Source organism: Dryas octopetala, chromosome 1 (assembly GCF_963921425.1).
Source record: "Dryas octopetala chromosome 1, drDryOcto1.1, whole genome shotgun sequence".
Classification (NCBI taxonomy): domain Eukaryota; kingdom Viridiplantae; phylum Streptophyta; class Magnoliopsida; order Rosales; family Rosaceae; genus Dryas; species Dryas octopetala.
This window is the reverse complement of record NC_141366.1, coordinates 5,434,805-5,451,803: the sequence shown is the minus strand read 5'-3', so window position 1 is coordinate 5,451,803 and position 16,999 is coordinate 5,434,805. Positions and strand designations below refer to the sequence as shown.

The 16,999-nt window shown below is 37.3% G+C and overlaps 2 protein-coding genes across 2 annotated transcripts; one reads left to right on the top strand and one right to left on the bottom strand.

Moving 5' to 3' along the window:
• The first annotated feature begins 2,964 nt into the window (after positions 1–2,964).
• On the top strand, positions 2,965–9,680 carry LOC147296870 (Guanylate-binding family protein). The gene is made up of 14 exons (XM_086229513.1): positions 2,965–3,407; positions 4,526–4,687; positions 4,835–4,900; positions 5,156–5,299; positions 5,500–5,613; positions 5,817–5,918; positions 6,030–6,215; positions 6,330–6,419; positions 6,492–6,626; positions 6,905–7,027; positions 7,120–7,205; positions 7,287–7,899; positions 8,033–8,110; positions 8,185–9,680. Exons 1-14 carry the CDS (start codon positions 3,147–3,149, stop codon positions 9,226–9,228), a joined length of 3,204 nt encoding a protein of 1,067 aa, XP_086085639.1. The 5' UTR covers positions 2,965–3,146; the 3' UTR covers positions 9,229–9,680.
• Positions 9,681–12,637: 2,957 nt separating this feature from the next.
• Positions 12,638–15,052, bottom strand: LOC147296869 (NAC domain-containing protein 73-like). The gene is made up of 3 exons (XM_086242819.1): positions 14,609–15,052; positions 14,301–14,493; positions 12,638–13,531 (listed from the first exon to the last, which is right to left on the bottom strand). Exons 1-3 carry the CDS (start codon positions 14,753–14,755, stop codon positions 12,894–12,896), a joined length of 978 nt encoding a protein of 325 aa, XP_086098945.1. The 5' UTR covers positions 14,756–15,052; the 3' UTR covers positions 12,638–12,893.
• Between the last annotated feature and the right edge of the window lie 1,947 nt (positions 15,053–16,999).

Here is a 16,999-nt window from a genome sequence, read left to right as displayed (position 1 = left end):
TTAATGTAACATATAATTGGATTCGGTACATAATCATAATGTAATGCAATCTGTTTAACATTAATCTTCCGAATAACTGAACGAACCGGGTGCAATGTTTTCCGTCGGTAGCATATGGGATGCCACACGCATAATACCGGCCTGGACCAGATCCAAGTCTTGAGCATTCCTAGTCCATTCACGTTCAATCAGCTTGTGAATTGTGACACCACCACTTTTAATCTTAAAAAATAGAGGTATGACGAAATGACAACCTGACGTCCACTCATTAGTCAGTCCAAGTTTTGTTGTCCCATAATTTACCAATTTTTTGATGGAATTAATACCATTTTTTTTCCAAAACTATTTGTTTTTTAGATTTCTAATTTGAAAAATTAAGAATTCTAATTTTTTCAATTTTGCCAATTGAGGTTTTTCCGTTAATTTACACATTTTTTATCCAAATTTTTGAGGGCAAAATGATCCCTTTTATTTAGATCTTATCATTTTTTCCTCATGCATCATTTTTCCTCTTTTATTTATCACTAAATTCTGGTTGATCATCTCGACATTTTAGATGAAAAATGTATAAATTGACGGAATAATCTTAATTAACAAAATTGAAAAAATCAGAGTCCTTAATTTTTCAAATTAAAAGTCTAGAGAGCAAACTGATACATGTGTAATAGTCTGGGGAACAAAATGACATTAAACCCTTTTTAGATTTGTATGTTGCCATTTAAGTGGCAAAAAAAAAATTGTTGCCATTTAAAGGCTGCTATTGCAGATAATCACAAAAAAAATGAATGCAATTTTAGGCATTGCCACATATGCATGATGGCTGCTGAAGAGTTCATATTTATTTGTTTATTGAAACTGTGTATTTGCTTAAATATTAAACACATGGGCTATGACAAAGAGCATTATCTAATACTAATACGTACTAAGAGTTGCCTTTACAACAGCCATGAAGAGCTAGCGAGCTACCTCTCATAAAAATAACATTAATTCCAAAGTCCAAACACTTATGAGTTATGGCATAGCTCGAAAGCCAAAGACCACCCATTTTAATTATTAAAGAAAAATAACAACTTAACTCTCCTTGTGATTTATTGAATCTTTTGGCATCTCACCTCAGACATTCATGACATCACAGATTGTCAACATTGTAATTCCCAAATCCTTGCTATAGTCCGCTCACCACCTTCAGAAGCCAGAGCCAATTTCAATTTCGAATCTTATTATAGCCTGCTAGCAAAAAGTCAATTACAAAGTCTGTGAAACTGACCAATTATCAAGTATGACAATGCATCTGATAAGCGAACATCACGTTACACTTCGATAACTTCAACTACAGGGAAAAAAAAAGGACTAAGCTTTTTATTTTTTATTTTTTTTAGTTTTATAACTTTATTCCAAAAGTGAGATTTTTTTTTTTATTTACCTCATGGAGGAGAAATTCGAACTTGAGTCCAACTTTGTAAAAAAAAAAAAAAAACCACTAGATTTACGAACTAGTTTATTCCAAAGATGAGATTGGTTTTAAACTGTATGAAAGATCAATGGTAGCGAGCAAATTTGGTTTTAATACTCTCTTAAGTTTACTATTAGAAAAAAGCAAGTTTACAAGTGGAAGGTAATAGAAGAAGGTCCAAGGTGAAGAAATTTTTTCATATTTGACTTAAATTAAAGGAAATTACAGATTTAGTCTAGTTATTTTATATCTAGTTTAATTTTGGTTCACAATCTTTTTGAAGTTCTGTTTTGGTCCACTAGTTGTTCCACTTGTCTAATAAAGGTCCATATTTGTTTTCTCAAATTTGGACTGCCTTTTACTCTATCAAATCTCACCCAAATTTAACAAATATATACTTGTTTTAAAGTTATGCATTTCTTCTTTACAACTATATAAAGATGATTCAAATTGGAGTTCTAAAACTCAAGATAATTTACCCCAAAGTAGTGTACCCGAAATTGTCAATTTTTCAAACTTCACCCAATCTCAATTTTCTTAGATTCTAATACTCTAAGGGCCCGTTTGGCACTGCTTTTAAAATTGTCAAAAGCGCTTTCAAATTAGTAAAAGCGCTTTTGGTAGCGTTTGGCAAAAATAATTAGAAGTGCTTCTGAGTTATAAAAGCGCTTCTAAGAGGTTTTTTGAGAAGCACCTGACAAGTGCTTCCTCAAGAAACACTTTCAATTGCTTTTGCATGAACAACTAAGAAGTTTTATAAAAATTTATATGTGCTTCTTAACATAAGCGCTTCTGATAAAAGCACTACTAAATAAAAGTGCTTCTAAGAAGCAGTGCCAAACGGGCCCTAAATTTGTTTCTTTGACTAAAAAAATAATGAAATATAACTTATACTTCAATTATAATTGAAGAAAACACAACTCAAAAGATTTAAAGTCACAAATCTGGACCTTTATTGAACAAGTGAAACAATTAGTGAACCAAAACAAAACTTAAAAAAGATCGTAAACTAAAATTGAACTAGATATAAAATAGATTTGTAATTTTCTCCTTAAATTATAACACGTATATAATTAGATGCCTCCGCGAGATATCTTCAATAAGAATTATAAAGAGCGGATATGATAGCAGATGGACTTGCGAATTGGGTGCCATTTGGATCTGGGTCTTAACATTTGGGCCCCTCCCTTTCGATTTATGAGATCCTTTTCGATGACTTAGCCTGGGTTGCCAGGCCGAAGCCCAATTGTGCTTAGCTGGTTCCTACGGCATTGGGCCACCATTGTATCCACAATGAAAAAGAAAATGAAAAAGAAAAAGAAAAAGAAAAAGTGATAGTGGCGGTAATACGATATAGCCGACTACAAAGTTAGCTTTACAACCACGCTGTCGTTCCGAATTGAGGTCTACTTTAGCCTTCAATGACAAAAATACCCTTACCATAAAACAATTACCAGCACGACAGCCAGGCGCAAAATTGTAATATTCACTTGTGCCCGTTGTCACTGACTCACTGCTCTGTAAACCTCAGAAACCTTGACCCCCTTTCCCTCCCCAATTTTAAACCCTCCCTTTTCTTTCCTCTCTATTCGGAGGTGCACTGAAAAAGAAACCACAGGAAAACAAAAGCAAAGGAATTCAAAGCAAACGAAAGTAACGAAACAAAGCCGAAGCAAGACACAACGGTCCAAAGATGTTGAGAAGATTAATAGGAAGAGACAATACCTCCTCGGATGCCTCGCCGCAATCGTTGTCTTCTTCGCCGTCGCAGTCGTCGTCGGCGCCGGCGGTTACCGGTCCCGCGAGGCCGATTCGACTCGTTTACTGCGACGATAAGGGAAAGTTTCGGATGGATCCGGAAGCAGTCGCCGCGCTCCAGCTCGTCAAGGAACCGATCGGCGTAGTCTCGGTCTGCGGACGTGGTCGCCAGGGCAAGAGCTTCATCCTAAACCAGGTTAAATCTTCCTTCTTTTTCGTTTTCTAGAGAGAAGATAATGTAAATTTCATTCTTTTTGCTTTTGTTTTCTGTTTGAGAAGTCTAGGGTTTGTGATTGTAGGCATGGTAGTAGAATTAGCTTTTACAAAGCCTTCTTGCTTCTGGGAAAAGTGCTTTAAGTGTGCTAATTAGCTTAGAAAAACCTTGGAGGCTAATTTAAAGACTTTGCAACCTCGTTAATGGTGAAATATACTGAGGAAAGGATAATGGAGCTACACTACTCTTTTGTCTATCACTGTGTCAAATAATTGATATTTATGGAGCTCGTTGCTTGAAAACACATTGAAAGGCCAAGACTTTGGATCTTGGTTGATTCTATAATGACATGATTCGCTCTAGTTGGTTGAAGCCATACAATCTGAGCTTTATATTCCTCTCTTTCGTATCACAGTGGAATTACTTCACCATCTTCGTCTGTAGACGTAGGCTAAAAGCTGAATAATGTACTTCTCTGTGTTCTTTATGATTGCCTCAGTTTGTTGCTTATTATTTTTCTTGTTCTTGGACTTTTCACTGTAAGCCTAAACCATGTTTTCTGTTACAATGTTTGGGTATGATTGATTCTATGACATAATTTTTGTATATACAATGGGTAACATTGCTGTGCGAGATGTGAATTTTCAATAATATGGTCTGGCAACCAAAACCAGGGTATGAATCATGATTAGCTTCAAGATATTGAGATGAGGCCTAATGAGAAAAGCACTCCTCTCTCTCTCTCTCTCTCTCTCTCTCTCTCTTTCTCTCTCCCTATATGAATTTCTGACCATTAAGTTTTCTCTATCATTTTGGTATTAACATGGTGACGGTTCTGCACATTTTTCTTCAATGAGTGGTTTTTCCATTTATTTGTTCAGCATAACTATAGAATGTAGTCTTGTTGAGTCTCATTTATTTATATGGTTACTCAATTTACTGCTTTTTAGGAAGATTTATGAACATCCAAACTCAATCCTTCATTAGAAATTGAAACATTTGCCTCCTGTTACTTATTCATCAATTTAATATTTGCTTCCTACCAGTTTAATGTTACTATAAGTAATATAATGTGTTATGCTTGCTTTTCTGTGTTGTAGCTTCTTGGAAGGAGTAGTGGATTTCAAGTAGCATCAACTCATCGCCCATGTACCAAAGGGCTATGGCTGTGGAGTGCACCCTTGAAGAGAACTGCTCTGGATGGAACTGAATACAATCTCTTACTATTGGATAGCGAAGGAATAGATGCTTATGATCAGACGGTTGGCTTTCATTCCTTTACATAATAACATATTACTCTTTGTTTATTTTACAAGTATGATATTGTTCATTATCAATTGTATTCGTTTTGTGACTGATAAGACTTTTGGTGCTAATTGTAATATTTGTAACTTATTTTTGTCCGACAGGGAACATACAGCACACAGATATTTTCCTTAGCCGTTCTCTTATCAAGCATGTTCATTTACAACCAGGTTAGGAAACTTATGCTGAGGCTTTGATACTTTTGGACAATGCTGCTTGTTGAATATGGTTTATGGTTTCTTCTTAATTACCTGTCACTTGATGCACTTTCATTCCTCGAGCCTTGTGGTTCATGTGGGTAAGAGGTGGGGTGGGTTTGAAGGGGAAAAAAGTTTGCAATTTGATTCACTATCTCTGTTCACAGTGCCTATCTTTCTTCTAATAATTTTCTTGCTTCATTTGTCTATTTGTGTCTTTTATTTTAGATGGGTGGTATAGACGAAGCTGCACTTGATCGTCTCTCCCTTGTCACTCAAATGACCAAGCATATCCGTGTTAAAGCCTCCGGAGGAAAAACCACAGCTTCTGAACTAGGGCAGTTCTCCCCAATCTTTGTGTGGCTTTTAAGGGTAATTGATTTTGAACTCTTTTTTTCTTCTCTGTTCATCAGTGACAACAAGTACTGTAATATTATTATTCTTATGGTTGTGGTTCTTCTGCTATGATTATTTCTGTTATTATTGTTATTGCCTCATGAATTCACAACTTATTTGGGAGAATAGGTGCTATGGCTTCCCATTTATAGTAATGCTCAACTTCTTGTTTCCAGGACTTCTATCTGGATCTAGTAGAGGATGATAGAAGGATAACTCCCCGTGACTATCTAGAGATTGCTTTGAGGCCAGTTGAAGGCAGTGGAAGGGACATAGCTGCCAAAAATGAGGTATAATCGGCTCTTCTTAGTTTTAAGAAGATTTTGCCGTGTCAGTTCATACATGTTTTGTTAAACTGGCATTCTCTTGTTTTAGATGTACATTTGTTAGATATTTATGATATTCTAGGCACATTGAGCATTGGCATTTCTGAATTATGTTATCTTTGTTGGGCTTGGAGGTGCTTACTGTACTATATGAATGTTCAATATAGATACGGGATTCCATTCGAGCTCTATTTCCGGATAGAGAATGCTTCACCCTTGTGAGACCTTTGAACAATGAGAATGATCTCCACAGACTTGATCAAATTCAGGTCAGTGACTTACTGATGTCTTCAATGTCTCTCTTGTTGGTCATGAATTCAACTCTGCAACTTTTTTTTTTTTTTAATTATTTGTGCTGAAGTCTATGATTTTCTACGCAGTTAAACAAATTAAGGCCTGAATTTAGGTCTGGGCTAGATGCATTGACAAAGTTTGTTTTTGAAAGAACAAGGCCCAAGCAAGTTGGGGCAACTATGATGACGGGTCCAGTTCTAATTGGTATAACGGAATCTTATCTTGAGGCTCTTAATAAAGGTGCTGTGCCTACCATATCCTCTTCATGGCAGGTTTGTGTTTGTCATTAACTCTCTTTGTGAGTGATCTTTTTTGAGGCATCATATGATGTTGTAAATCTTTTTCTCATTATCATAATTCTTAGTATACCCATTATTGATTTGCAGAGTGTTGAAGAAGCTGAGTGCCGAAGAGCATATGATTCTGCTACTGAGGTGTATATGTCCACTTTTGACCGTTCGAAAGTGCCTGAAGAAGTAAGTTGATGATTCTTAAGTATTCCTTAATATTTGATGATTTCTATAACTCTCTAATTTCGGATTTTGTAGGCTGCATTGAGGGAAGCTCATGAGGAGGCAGTACAGAAATCACTGGCTGCATTTAATGCTGGTGCCGTGGGGGTTGGTTCATCAAGGAAGAATTATGAGGGGCTTCTCCACAAATTTTTCAAAAAGGCGTTTGAGGTATTGTATCAGATAAAAAAAAAAAAGTATCATAGTAGGCTGTGAAAAAAGGTAAAAGTGGATGGCAAAAAGAAATTGTTTTTATTGACCCCAAGCACATAGAATCAATTAAAGAAAAAGATCACAATCTTAACTATGTACTGTCTTAAAGTGGATTATTTTTGTAATAGACTGATGGTATATAGTTTGTGGACAACCACTTATGTCTATATGCATGTGCATAGGTTTCAGTGCATCTCTCATATACTGGTGTTCATTTGAATTGGTTACTCATACAGGATTATAAAAGGAATGCATATATGGAGGCGGAATTGCGATGTACAAATGCTATACAAAACATGGAAAGGAAGCTGAGAACAGCTTGCTATGCTGGTGATGCCAATATTGATAATGTTCTTAAGGTAAGTATATGCTCAACAGTGTGTTGCCCCATGATGTCTTTATTCATTAAGATTATAATTAATTGATTATGAAATCTGAATTTGTTTTCTAGGTTCTTGATGGTCTTCTATCGGAGTATGAAAAAGCAAGTCATGGTCCAGCAAAATGGCAGAAACTTGCCATGTTCTTGCGGAAGAGGTTTGCATTTGTCTTTTCTTTGCCTTTTTTTGTTGATATATGAGCGCATTTGTAATGTCTACTGCATGATTATCAATACAGTTTGGAAGGTCCAATACTTGACCTTGTCAAGAGACTAATTGATCAAGTCGGATCAGAGAAGAGCACCCTGACGTTGAGATGCCGTTCGATGGAAGATAAGTTGGGGTTACTGACCAAGCAGCTGGATGCTAGTGAGAAGTCTAAGGCTGAATATCTGAAGCGTTATCAGGATGCTATTAATGAGAAGAAGAAGCTAGCTGATGAATATATGGGCCGCATAAATAATTTACAGAGTAATTCTAGTTCACTGGGTGAGAGATGTTCTAGCTTAGTTAAGACATTGGATTCTGTAAAGCAAGAATCTTCAGAGTGGAAAAGAAAATATGAAGAGGTCCTGTCAAAGCAGAAGGCTGAGGAAGATCAAGCTAGTTCTGAAATAGCAATACTCAAGTCCCGATGCAGTGCTGGTGAGGCAAGGCTTGCTGCTGCTCGGGAGCAAGTTGAGTCTGCTCATGAAGAGGCAGAGGAGTGGAAACGCAAGTATGATGTTGCTTTTAGAGAAGCAAAAGCTGCTCTAGAGAAGGCAGCAATTGTCCAAGAACGGATGAACAAGGAAACACAAAAGAGAGAAGATGCTTTGAGGGAAGAATTCAATAGCAGTTTGGCTGACAAGGTGATCCTCTCTCTCTCTCTCTCTCTCTCGCACAAATGCACATATATATTTGCATGCACACTCCAAATCTCTAGTTTCCCATACTCTTAAAAATGGGCTTTGATTTGTTTTCTTTCTTGATAAAAATATGAAGGAAGAAGAAATAAAGGATAAGACAGCAAGGATTGAGTATGCTGAGCAGTGCTTGACAACTCTAAAGTTAGAATTGAAGGTGAGTTTGAATCTTCACACTTTTCAATGTATAAATATCAATGGTGATACTTGACTATGACATATTCTTTGCAGGCTGCCAAATCAAAACTAGACAGTTACGATGCTGAAATATCATCAAGGAAGGTTGAAGTCAAGGAGTTAAGTGAAAAATTAGAAGCTGCAAATGCTAAGGCCCACTCATTTGAGAGAGAAAAGAAGATACTGGAGCAGGAGAAAATCTATCTGGAGCAAAAGTACGAATCTGAGATAAAAAGATTTGATGAAGTCCAAGAAAGGTGTAAAATTGCTGAAAAAGAAGCCATAAGAGCGACTGATATAGCTGATAGAGCGCGTGCTCAAGCAGATATTGCGCAAAAGGAAAAGAGCGAGATGCAGAGGTTGGCAATGGAAAGATTGGCCCAAATTGAGAGGGCTGAGAGGAATATTGAAACTTTGCAAAGGGAAAAAAGAGACTTGGATGATGAATTAGATAGAATCCGTGTATCAGAGATGGGAGCTCACTCGAAAGTTGCTCTCCTGGAGGCAAGAGTTGAAGAAAGAGAGAAAGAAATCGAATCACTATTAAAATCAAATAATGAGCAGAGAACTAGTACAGTTCAAGTCCTTCAAGGTCTTCTGGACAGTGAACGTGCAGCACATGCAGATGCAAACAACAGAGCAGAAGCCCTCTCTCATCAGCTACAAGCTGCACAAGCAAAACTTGATTCACTCCAGCAAGAATTGACTTCTGTTCGCCTGAATGAAACAGCATTGGATAGTAAGCTAAAGACTGCTTCCCATGGGAAGCGTTCAAGGGTAGACGACTACGAAATGGGTGTGGACTCTGTTCAAGACATGGATATGAGTGATCGGATTGTAAGAGTTAATAAGAGGTCTAGAAGCACTACTAGCCCTCTAAAGCACACACAAGCAGAAGACGGTGGTTCAGTATTCAAGGGAGATGAAGATACCCGTAGTCAGCAAACCAATCCGGAAGACTATACAAGGTTCACGGTCCAGAAACTTAAGCAAGAACTTACCAAACATAATTTTGGTGCCGAACTACTTCAGTTGAGAAATCCTAACAAAAAAGACATCCTTGCTCTGTATGAGAAATGTATTCTTCAGAAGTCATAACCAGTTAAAGTCTTGTACAGGGATGGTAATGAGTAATCTAGAGTCGTTGCAGTGGATCAGTCCAGGACCTAGCGAAGTTCTCGGCGGCTTTTTCTATTTTTGATAGACCTCACCAGCATTTGTGCCAAAAGCTATCCTTTATTTTAGCGTAACTAAAGTTTAATATATTCATGCTGCTGGATGCTGACATCAACTCTTTAGGTGACATATATGAGTGGTTTGTATTTGTCTTTGTAGTCTGTTTATTTTCTTCTTTCAGCATTACAGGTGTGGGTATGTTCCTTCGATGTTGATTGTAGGACTAGACCGGATGTGTTTCAGTCAACCTATTCTGTGTTTGTGAATAGTCATTGGGGACAAACTTATTAGTGTTTTCTTGTTTGGAGAATGAATGGTAAGTGTATGGATTTTTTTTTTCCCTTTTAAATTACAATTTTAATTCCTTTTTGTTTTTCTGACACGTTGTATAGACCTAAATTTGAGCAACCTAGTGTTATTTGGTTAGTATCAATTCTTCAGGTACTAGAAAAGTATTCCTGATCATTTCTTCACTTACTTAGTTTTCCTCTTTCATTTTTTTAATCGAACTTGACTTTGAACTTTGGAAATGTTCTTTACATGATTTTTTTTATTCTATTAAATTAAGAGAACTATGCGACAGTTAATTGTTTTTTGGTTGACAAATGCTCTCATAGGCCGCATGAATGAGGAATCACCAACATCGTGTTAGTCCATTTGTCTTATACCAGAAACTTGTCCAATGTCGTAGATAGAGAGCCTTGCCCAGTCTCCAGTGGCCTTCTAGAACCTTCTACGCCTTCGTATAATTATATACTCAGGTTATAAAGACGGCATTGGCCTACAATAGGCAGGTTTTCTTTCCCTTCACGTTCTTATTTTTCAAGTAGAATCTCGATCTGTTCTTTTGCCCTAATATTAATTTTTTTTTTTTTTTGAGTAAGATAGCGACCATATAACAAAAAGTTTGAAAGAAGACTGGTAAGCATAAAAGAATATGATATCCACCTTGTTTTTTTGCATGTAATATGATATCTATTTTAGGATAACAACTATTGACCCAAAAAAAAAAAGGGAAAAATTTTCAAACAGGACACCTAGTTTGGGGTCAATCTTAGTTTAGGACACCAGTTTGGGTTTGTGCTAGTTTAGGACACATATTTAGGATTTGTATTAATGTGGGACAATCCGTCACCTCCGTCAAAAATTCCGTTAAAAATAGACATGTGTCATGCACATGACCTATTTTCAAGGGACAAAATGGACAATTCACCATAATATATTAAAATAATTAAAAATAAAACTAAAACAAAAAAGAAAGAAGAACAAGATGGCAGCGCACCCCTTCTCCACCCAACCCCAACTCACCTCCGGTGGCCATACTTGCCGGCAGTGACCCCACCATCCCCCCTCTCTATCTCACTCTCTCTCTCCCTCCATTTCTCTATTTCTCTCTTTGTCTCTTTTTCTCTTTTTCTCTGCAGATCGCACCCTCCTTTTTCTCTCTCTATTTCTCTGCACATCGCCCCAACCACCTCTAGCGGTGGCCTTACCCACCGGCGACGACCCACCCTCCCCCCTCTCTCTCTTTCTCTCTTCATCTCCGCACCTCTCTTCATTATGTTCTTCTCAAACCTCTCCACCTTCCTATCAGCCAAACGCCTCGATGTTGTCTGCAAAAACCCAATACACATATACAAGAAATTTATTCTCTTCTTTTGCCAAATTGAAATTGCTCATCTAGTCAGGCAAAAAAAAGAACAAAAAAAAAGCGAAGTGCTTTAATTATTTTCGAGATGAAACTTGCACTCAGATCCACACTTAACCAAACAAAGGTTACAAAACCCAATACATCAATAAGAATCCAAAAAAAAAAAAAAAAAATCAGTAAGATCTCAATATAAACCCAGATGAGAAGAGGAGAGATTCAATCATTCAAAGATAACCCAAAACCAAATCTTTTCACAAAAATAGCCTACCATAATAGTCAACATAAAACCCCAAACTATGAAAAACCAAAGACTTCATAAGCCCAAAAAGACAACCAAAAAAAAATGTGGTCGGCGAGGTGGTCGGCGTCAGGTGGCTGGGCCATGTGCGCTTGCAGGGGGCGCGAAGGAGAGAGAGAACAGAGGAGAGAGAGAGCGGCGGGCTGGCAAAGGGGACTGGTCTGGGGGGGTTGGCGCCGGCGAGAACAGCTCGCCGATGATCTTGGGTTGTCGGGGAAAGTGGCCGGAGGGGCTGGACTTGGGTGGAGCTGGGTGTGTGCAGGGAGTGCTGCCCGAGAGAGAGAGAGAGAGAGAGAGAGAGAGAGAGAGAGAGAGAGAGAGAGAGAGAGAGAGAGAGAAGAGAGGGTGGGTCGTCGCCGGCAGTAAAGCCACCGCCGGAGGTGGTTGGGGCTGAGTGAAAACGGGGGGGGGGGGTGAGATCTGCATCTCCCTCTTCAATCCTTTTTTTTTTTTTCTGTGTTTTTTGTGTTTATAGTTTTAAACTTTTTTAATATATTTTTAGTTTTAATCTTGTTTATTTTTAATTATTTTAATATATTATGGTGAATTGTCCATTTTGTCCCTTGAAAATAGGTCATGTGCATGGCACATGTCTATTTTTAACGGAATTCTTGACGGAAGTGACGGATTGTCCCACATTAATACAAATCCTAAATATGTGTCCTAAACTAGCACAAACCCAAACTGGTGTCCTAAACTAAGATTGACCCCAAACTAGGTGTCCTGTTTGAAAATTTTTCCCAAAAAAAAAACAAAAACTTTAGAATAACAACTAGAGTGGTGTTATTTACACCCACCTAGGGGGATAGGGGAGGAGAAGGTGGTGGAGGAGGAAGAGATAGGGCCAATTTGCGAGTAATATGGAGTGCGATGAATATTTATTTTTTTACAAAATTTTTTAAGGGTGTAAAAAATAAGGTGGGTGGGCAAATATGAAGGAGGGTGCCAATAGTACCACTCTAACAACTAAAATCCTTCACATAATTTGTGAGTATAAGAGCAGTAACAACTGATGTAGGATAATCTTTAATCTATGTGCCAATTAAATATTTTGAAGTAACAAATACATAATGGTTTGTATAAAATAAAATTGCCACAATAGAATTCATATATTTTTTTATCTAATAATTGTGTGCCTTGATTAATCAACAATCTTTTTCCTATATTTTTATTGTCAAAAATTTCTGAAGGAACAACGTGTAGATAAAAGGAAAATCATAATTAAGTAGTGGACAAAAAAAAAGGAAAGTCATAACTCATAAGTACATAATTATGATCTAGCAAAAAGAAAAGTAGATAATGACGAAATTAAAATCAAACCCATATATCAGACTAACATATAAAAGTTTGTATTGTATAATCATCTCTATACAGTTCCACTCCAAGATCAGCTGCTCAAGAACAGTATGAATTAATATTAAGAGTTTATGACCCAATGTCATTATTCTCCTTTTTATTTTTCCTCCCCATCAAAAATCTTAATACATGTAATAACTTATCAATACACAGCAACAACAACTGGCAAAAGAATCATTGTCATAATTGTGATTGCTGCCCTAGCAAGTTAGCTATAGCTACCTTAATAATAAATAAAAAAACTAGTTCCTCAATGACAGGCCATGAATGAGCATATATGACTCATTTGTTTGCATCTGCTGTTAATCGAATCAACGAAGATCCATCACCTTGGACAACCAAATTGGGAATTAGCTGAGGTGGGCTTTCTCTATTATGCCCCCCATGATTCAGATTATGATGCTGTTGATGATGATGATCATAGTTAATAAAAGCACCACCAGGAACATTGTAATACTCCATAAGACCTGCCTTCTTAGCCAGAGGAATATGAGGAGGAGCAGAATTACTATCATGCCCATGCCTGCTGCCTCTTATATTCAGCACACCTTTAGGTTCAAATGCCACATCTTTCATGGCTGACCCTCCACATTGCCTAGGCTGTGTTTGATAGAAAACCTTGGACACAACAAGTTCTCCATCCTTTTCTTCTTCGTTATTGCCAAGGTGGTATTGGTGCATGACCCAGTTGGTCTTCTCGGGCTTCCTTTGCCTGCCATAATTGGTGTAGAGGACTAGGATTTTCTTGAAACCCTTCACTGCACCGCCGGCGACTACTGGCCTTGTCTTGCCGGTTTTGTGCCACCTGGTCTCACTTCCATCGTCGTCAGTGTGAACCTTCCTCCGCTTCCTGGTGCCAGTGGTGTATGCCTTTGAAGGGCGGTGAAAGAAGTGGCGGATTTGTCCATCTTTGTTTACTCCTGCATGGACGTTCACAATGTCCAAACAAAATGTGTTGGGTTTTTATACATAAAATATCTCATAATTATACTTCACCAAAAAAAAATATTTCATAACTATATATATATATGTGTGTGTGTGTGTGCGCGCGCGCGCGCCAGTGCAAGAAAAAACAAATTATAGATTATGAGTTTGACTAGCTCCGTCCAATATATATATCAGAAAAATTGTTTAAAATTGATATGTAATAGCTAGCTAGCTAAGTCTCTCGAGGAGTGAATGAATATTGTTATAACATGCATGGTTAGATTAATTACATGGTCTACATGCATAAAAAAAAAATAAGAGAACTGATCGAGGCTCCTTAATATATTATATAGCTATATTCTGCGATTGCGTTTAGTGTTAGCAACTAATGCGTTCAACATTCAGATGCATATATAAAACATGTATTACTTGAGAACAATAAATATAGCAAAGAGAAAAACATATATACTAAATCAGTAAATTGAAGGAGAAGCAAGCAAAACCATGTGTTGGTTATATGTTGGTTTCAATGTGACACCTAGAAATAGACACGTATATATATTAGCACCGAAGAAAAAAACTTTTTTAATTATCTCTATTCCAAAAAAAAAAAAAAAAAGGAAAATATTAGACTCCCAAGTTTTTGTTAGCATGTCTAGGCTGTCTAGCTAGCTAGACATTATTCAGTCTCAAATCACAACATATAATTAATAACGTTCAAACCCATCAAGTTGGAATCAAATGAATGAGTAAATAAATAACCTGGTAACTTTTCTGGGTGAGTATAGCAGATTCCATTCTCGCCCTCAAGCGTTGGTATGAACTCGTCAATGAGGGGATGAAGCTTTCTAGCATCAGACATCACCTTGGCCTCCAAATGTTGAAGAATTTCTTGGTCTGTTGGATCAAATTTCACTCCTGCTGGTAGTCCTGGCAAATCATGAATTCCTCCTGCCTATATATACATATATTACACAAATTAATTGGCCGGCCACAACTCCAAAAACAAAAACAAAAAACAAGTCCTGTAAAACAAACAAATAAATCAAATTTAAATATATATAATATACCTGGTCTTGGAACTCTATATGATGGCCACAAGATGGGCATGTTGTAGTTCGAAAATCATTGTTATTATTATTATGAGGAGGAGGAGGAGGAGAGGGCTGAATTATCTGAATGGCCCTCTCATCATCTGAGTCGTTGCACCATGTCATGATGACGATCTATCTCTCTCTTCTGGTTTTGCTTTTGTTTTCAGGCTCATTCGATAACCCAAAGTTTCTTTTGTTATTTCCTCCACTTGTACCAGAAATCTTAACTCTCACAGAACTAAGCAAACCCAAAAGAGAAAAACTAGCAAGCAAGCTTAATTCTTCTCACTTTTAAACCACGTTTTCCTGCTTAGCCCACTTTCTTGCTTTTATGATATTATCGATCCCCTGCCACAAAATACTTTTAATAATTTCTATATATGATGGCTGTACGTGTTTTCTTGGTCGATGATATGTCGATCTGCACAACCTCAGCACACAGAGAGAGAGAGAGAGAGAGAGAGAGAGAGAGAGAGAGAGAGAGAGAGAGGGTAGAAAGGGAGCTATAACTAATAAGCTATAAATTAAAGAACGGGGAGGACAAAAAATTTCTACAAATAGAAAAGGTTGCTTGGACGTCAAGTTTGGTTATGCTTCTGTATATACGCTTGTATAAAAGAATCAATATATCTCCACTCATCCATCTAATTAATTTCTTTCTTTCTTTATTTAATTATTTATTTATTGGCTGCGCACTTTTTTATTTGTTTCTGTCTTCCCGGGGTTTGATTATAAATAATTGAAAAAAAGTTTGTTTAGGGAATTAATAAGTAATTAATTACAAAAAAGAAACCAAACTTAATTAGCTAAAGGGTGGCTAGAGTGGAGAGGGGGCAACCTACTGATTCTTAGGGACGTTTTACCTCTTTAGAGAGAGAGAGAGAGAGAGAGAGAGATGGGCTGGGTTGGGTTGGGTTTGGGACTTTAGCTGCAGTGTCAACCTAGAGTGTCCTTAAAGACATGCACAATTCTTAGACAGACACATACATACGAACCAACACACGACCAAATGAATCAACCATACACATAACATATATATATGGATGTATATGTATATAATTATTTTTATGAGATACCAATTCATTTACCAACCTGATCTGCTGTATATTCCCATTTCTCCTTTTCTTCACGTAGACTTCTCATGTCAAGCAAGGAATCACTCTCTCTCTCCCTCTGTCTCTCTCACTGCAAAGAGAACAAAAAAAAGACGCATATTTTGAGATGGAGGTGGTTGGAGCTTTCTGTAAAATGCTCTGTATCTGCAGTAATTACATCAGTTTGGACTGCTAATCTCTACTCCTATTAGTAATAGATGTAATGGGTTCTCTGCACATATGTGCATATTAATCCTATTTTAATTATCGATTGTTAATTAATTTGTATATTAATTATGGATGGATATGGATCCTTTTCAACGAATTGACAAGAAATTAATATCGTGATTAATTCAGATAACCCAATTTAAATGGTATACGCAGACATGTCACTTTTGGCTTAGGCCGCACGACTACGATTCTATATGTTCAATTCACCGTCTTATTTAAACCAGAAAAAAGAAAACAGTCCTTTCCAATGACGAGATGACACGTCGACTGGTATGCCAGCTGGGCTTGTCTTATTGGAAAGAGGCTGGCAATTGCAAATACACAGAAAGGGACAAGGTTGTAGGGGATCACTGCCCAGCCCAGCGTATACCAGCCGACAAATACACAATATCTGAAGATGAGCTTCTCAAGGAAGCCACGCAACAGAAAGCTTAAGCCTGAAGCTTTAGCCAGCGCTTTAGGATTTGATTTGTTTTGTTTTCATACTTTAACGTATGGGTTAGGGTTTTTGGGCCTTGTCTAGTTGTCCGACGTCGTCTTGTTTTGGTCTCCTCTGTTTGTTTGTGTGTGCCTGCGGGGATGTGTCTTCTCTGCAGCCAAAAGCCGCAAAAAATTATTCTCAGTCGACAAAAATTTGGTGAAGAATTGCATGCAGCCATATACAATTTCAAACAAAGCTGTAGATTATTAAAGCTTAAGTTCCCACTTCCATTAAGGTCATCAGACTCATGACCATGGTCAAATAGATGAGTATGGAGGAGAAAAGACAATGAAATTGAATAACCAATTGTTCATAGTTGAAATCATTGCAAGGAATCCAAGACTTTTTTGTGCATATCGATTGCTTTTGGGAACATAACTAGCAATTACTTTTTAACTTCCATAATAAGAAGACAAACATACAAAAAAGTAGTCCAATCGTCAATGCATTCACCAGTTGATTATGACTTTGATGACATTTCGTCAAGCTAGGAGACTTGAGTTGGATTTTAGCCCCAACTCAATAATATATGTTACCTTAGCTCACTAAATCTATTCAACC

What these genes read in the sequence shown, in the direction of transcription:
- LOC147296870 (XM_086229513.1), top strand. Translation starts at nt 3,147, where the DNA reads ATGTTGAGAAGATTAATAGGAAGAGACAATACCTCCTCGGATGCCTCG. An exon ending in AGAGCTTCATCCTAAACCAG is followed by an intron (nt 3,408 to 4,525) that starts GTTAAATCTTCC and finishes TCTGTGTTGTAG; the next exon opens with CTTCTTGGAAGGAGTAGTGG. An exon ending in CCATATCCTCTTCATGGCAG is followed by an intron (nt 6,216 to 6,329) that starts GTTTGTGTTTGT and finishes ATTGATTTGCAG; the next exon opens with AGTGTTGAAGAAGCTGAGTG.
- LOC147296869 (XM_086242819.1), bottom strand. Translation starts at nt 14,755, where the DNA reads ATGACATGGTGCAACGACTCAGATGATGAGAGGGCCATTCAGATAATT. An exon ending in ATATAGAGTTCCAAGACCAG is followed by an intron (nt 14,494 to 14,608) that starts GTATATTATATA and finishes ATGTATATATAG; the next exon opens with GCAGGAGGAATTCATGATTT. An exon ending in TCACCCAGAAAAGTTACCAG is followed by an intron (nt 13,532 to 14,300) that starts GTTATTTATTTA and finishes ACGTCCATGCAG; the next exon opens with GAGTAAACAAAGATGGACAA.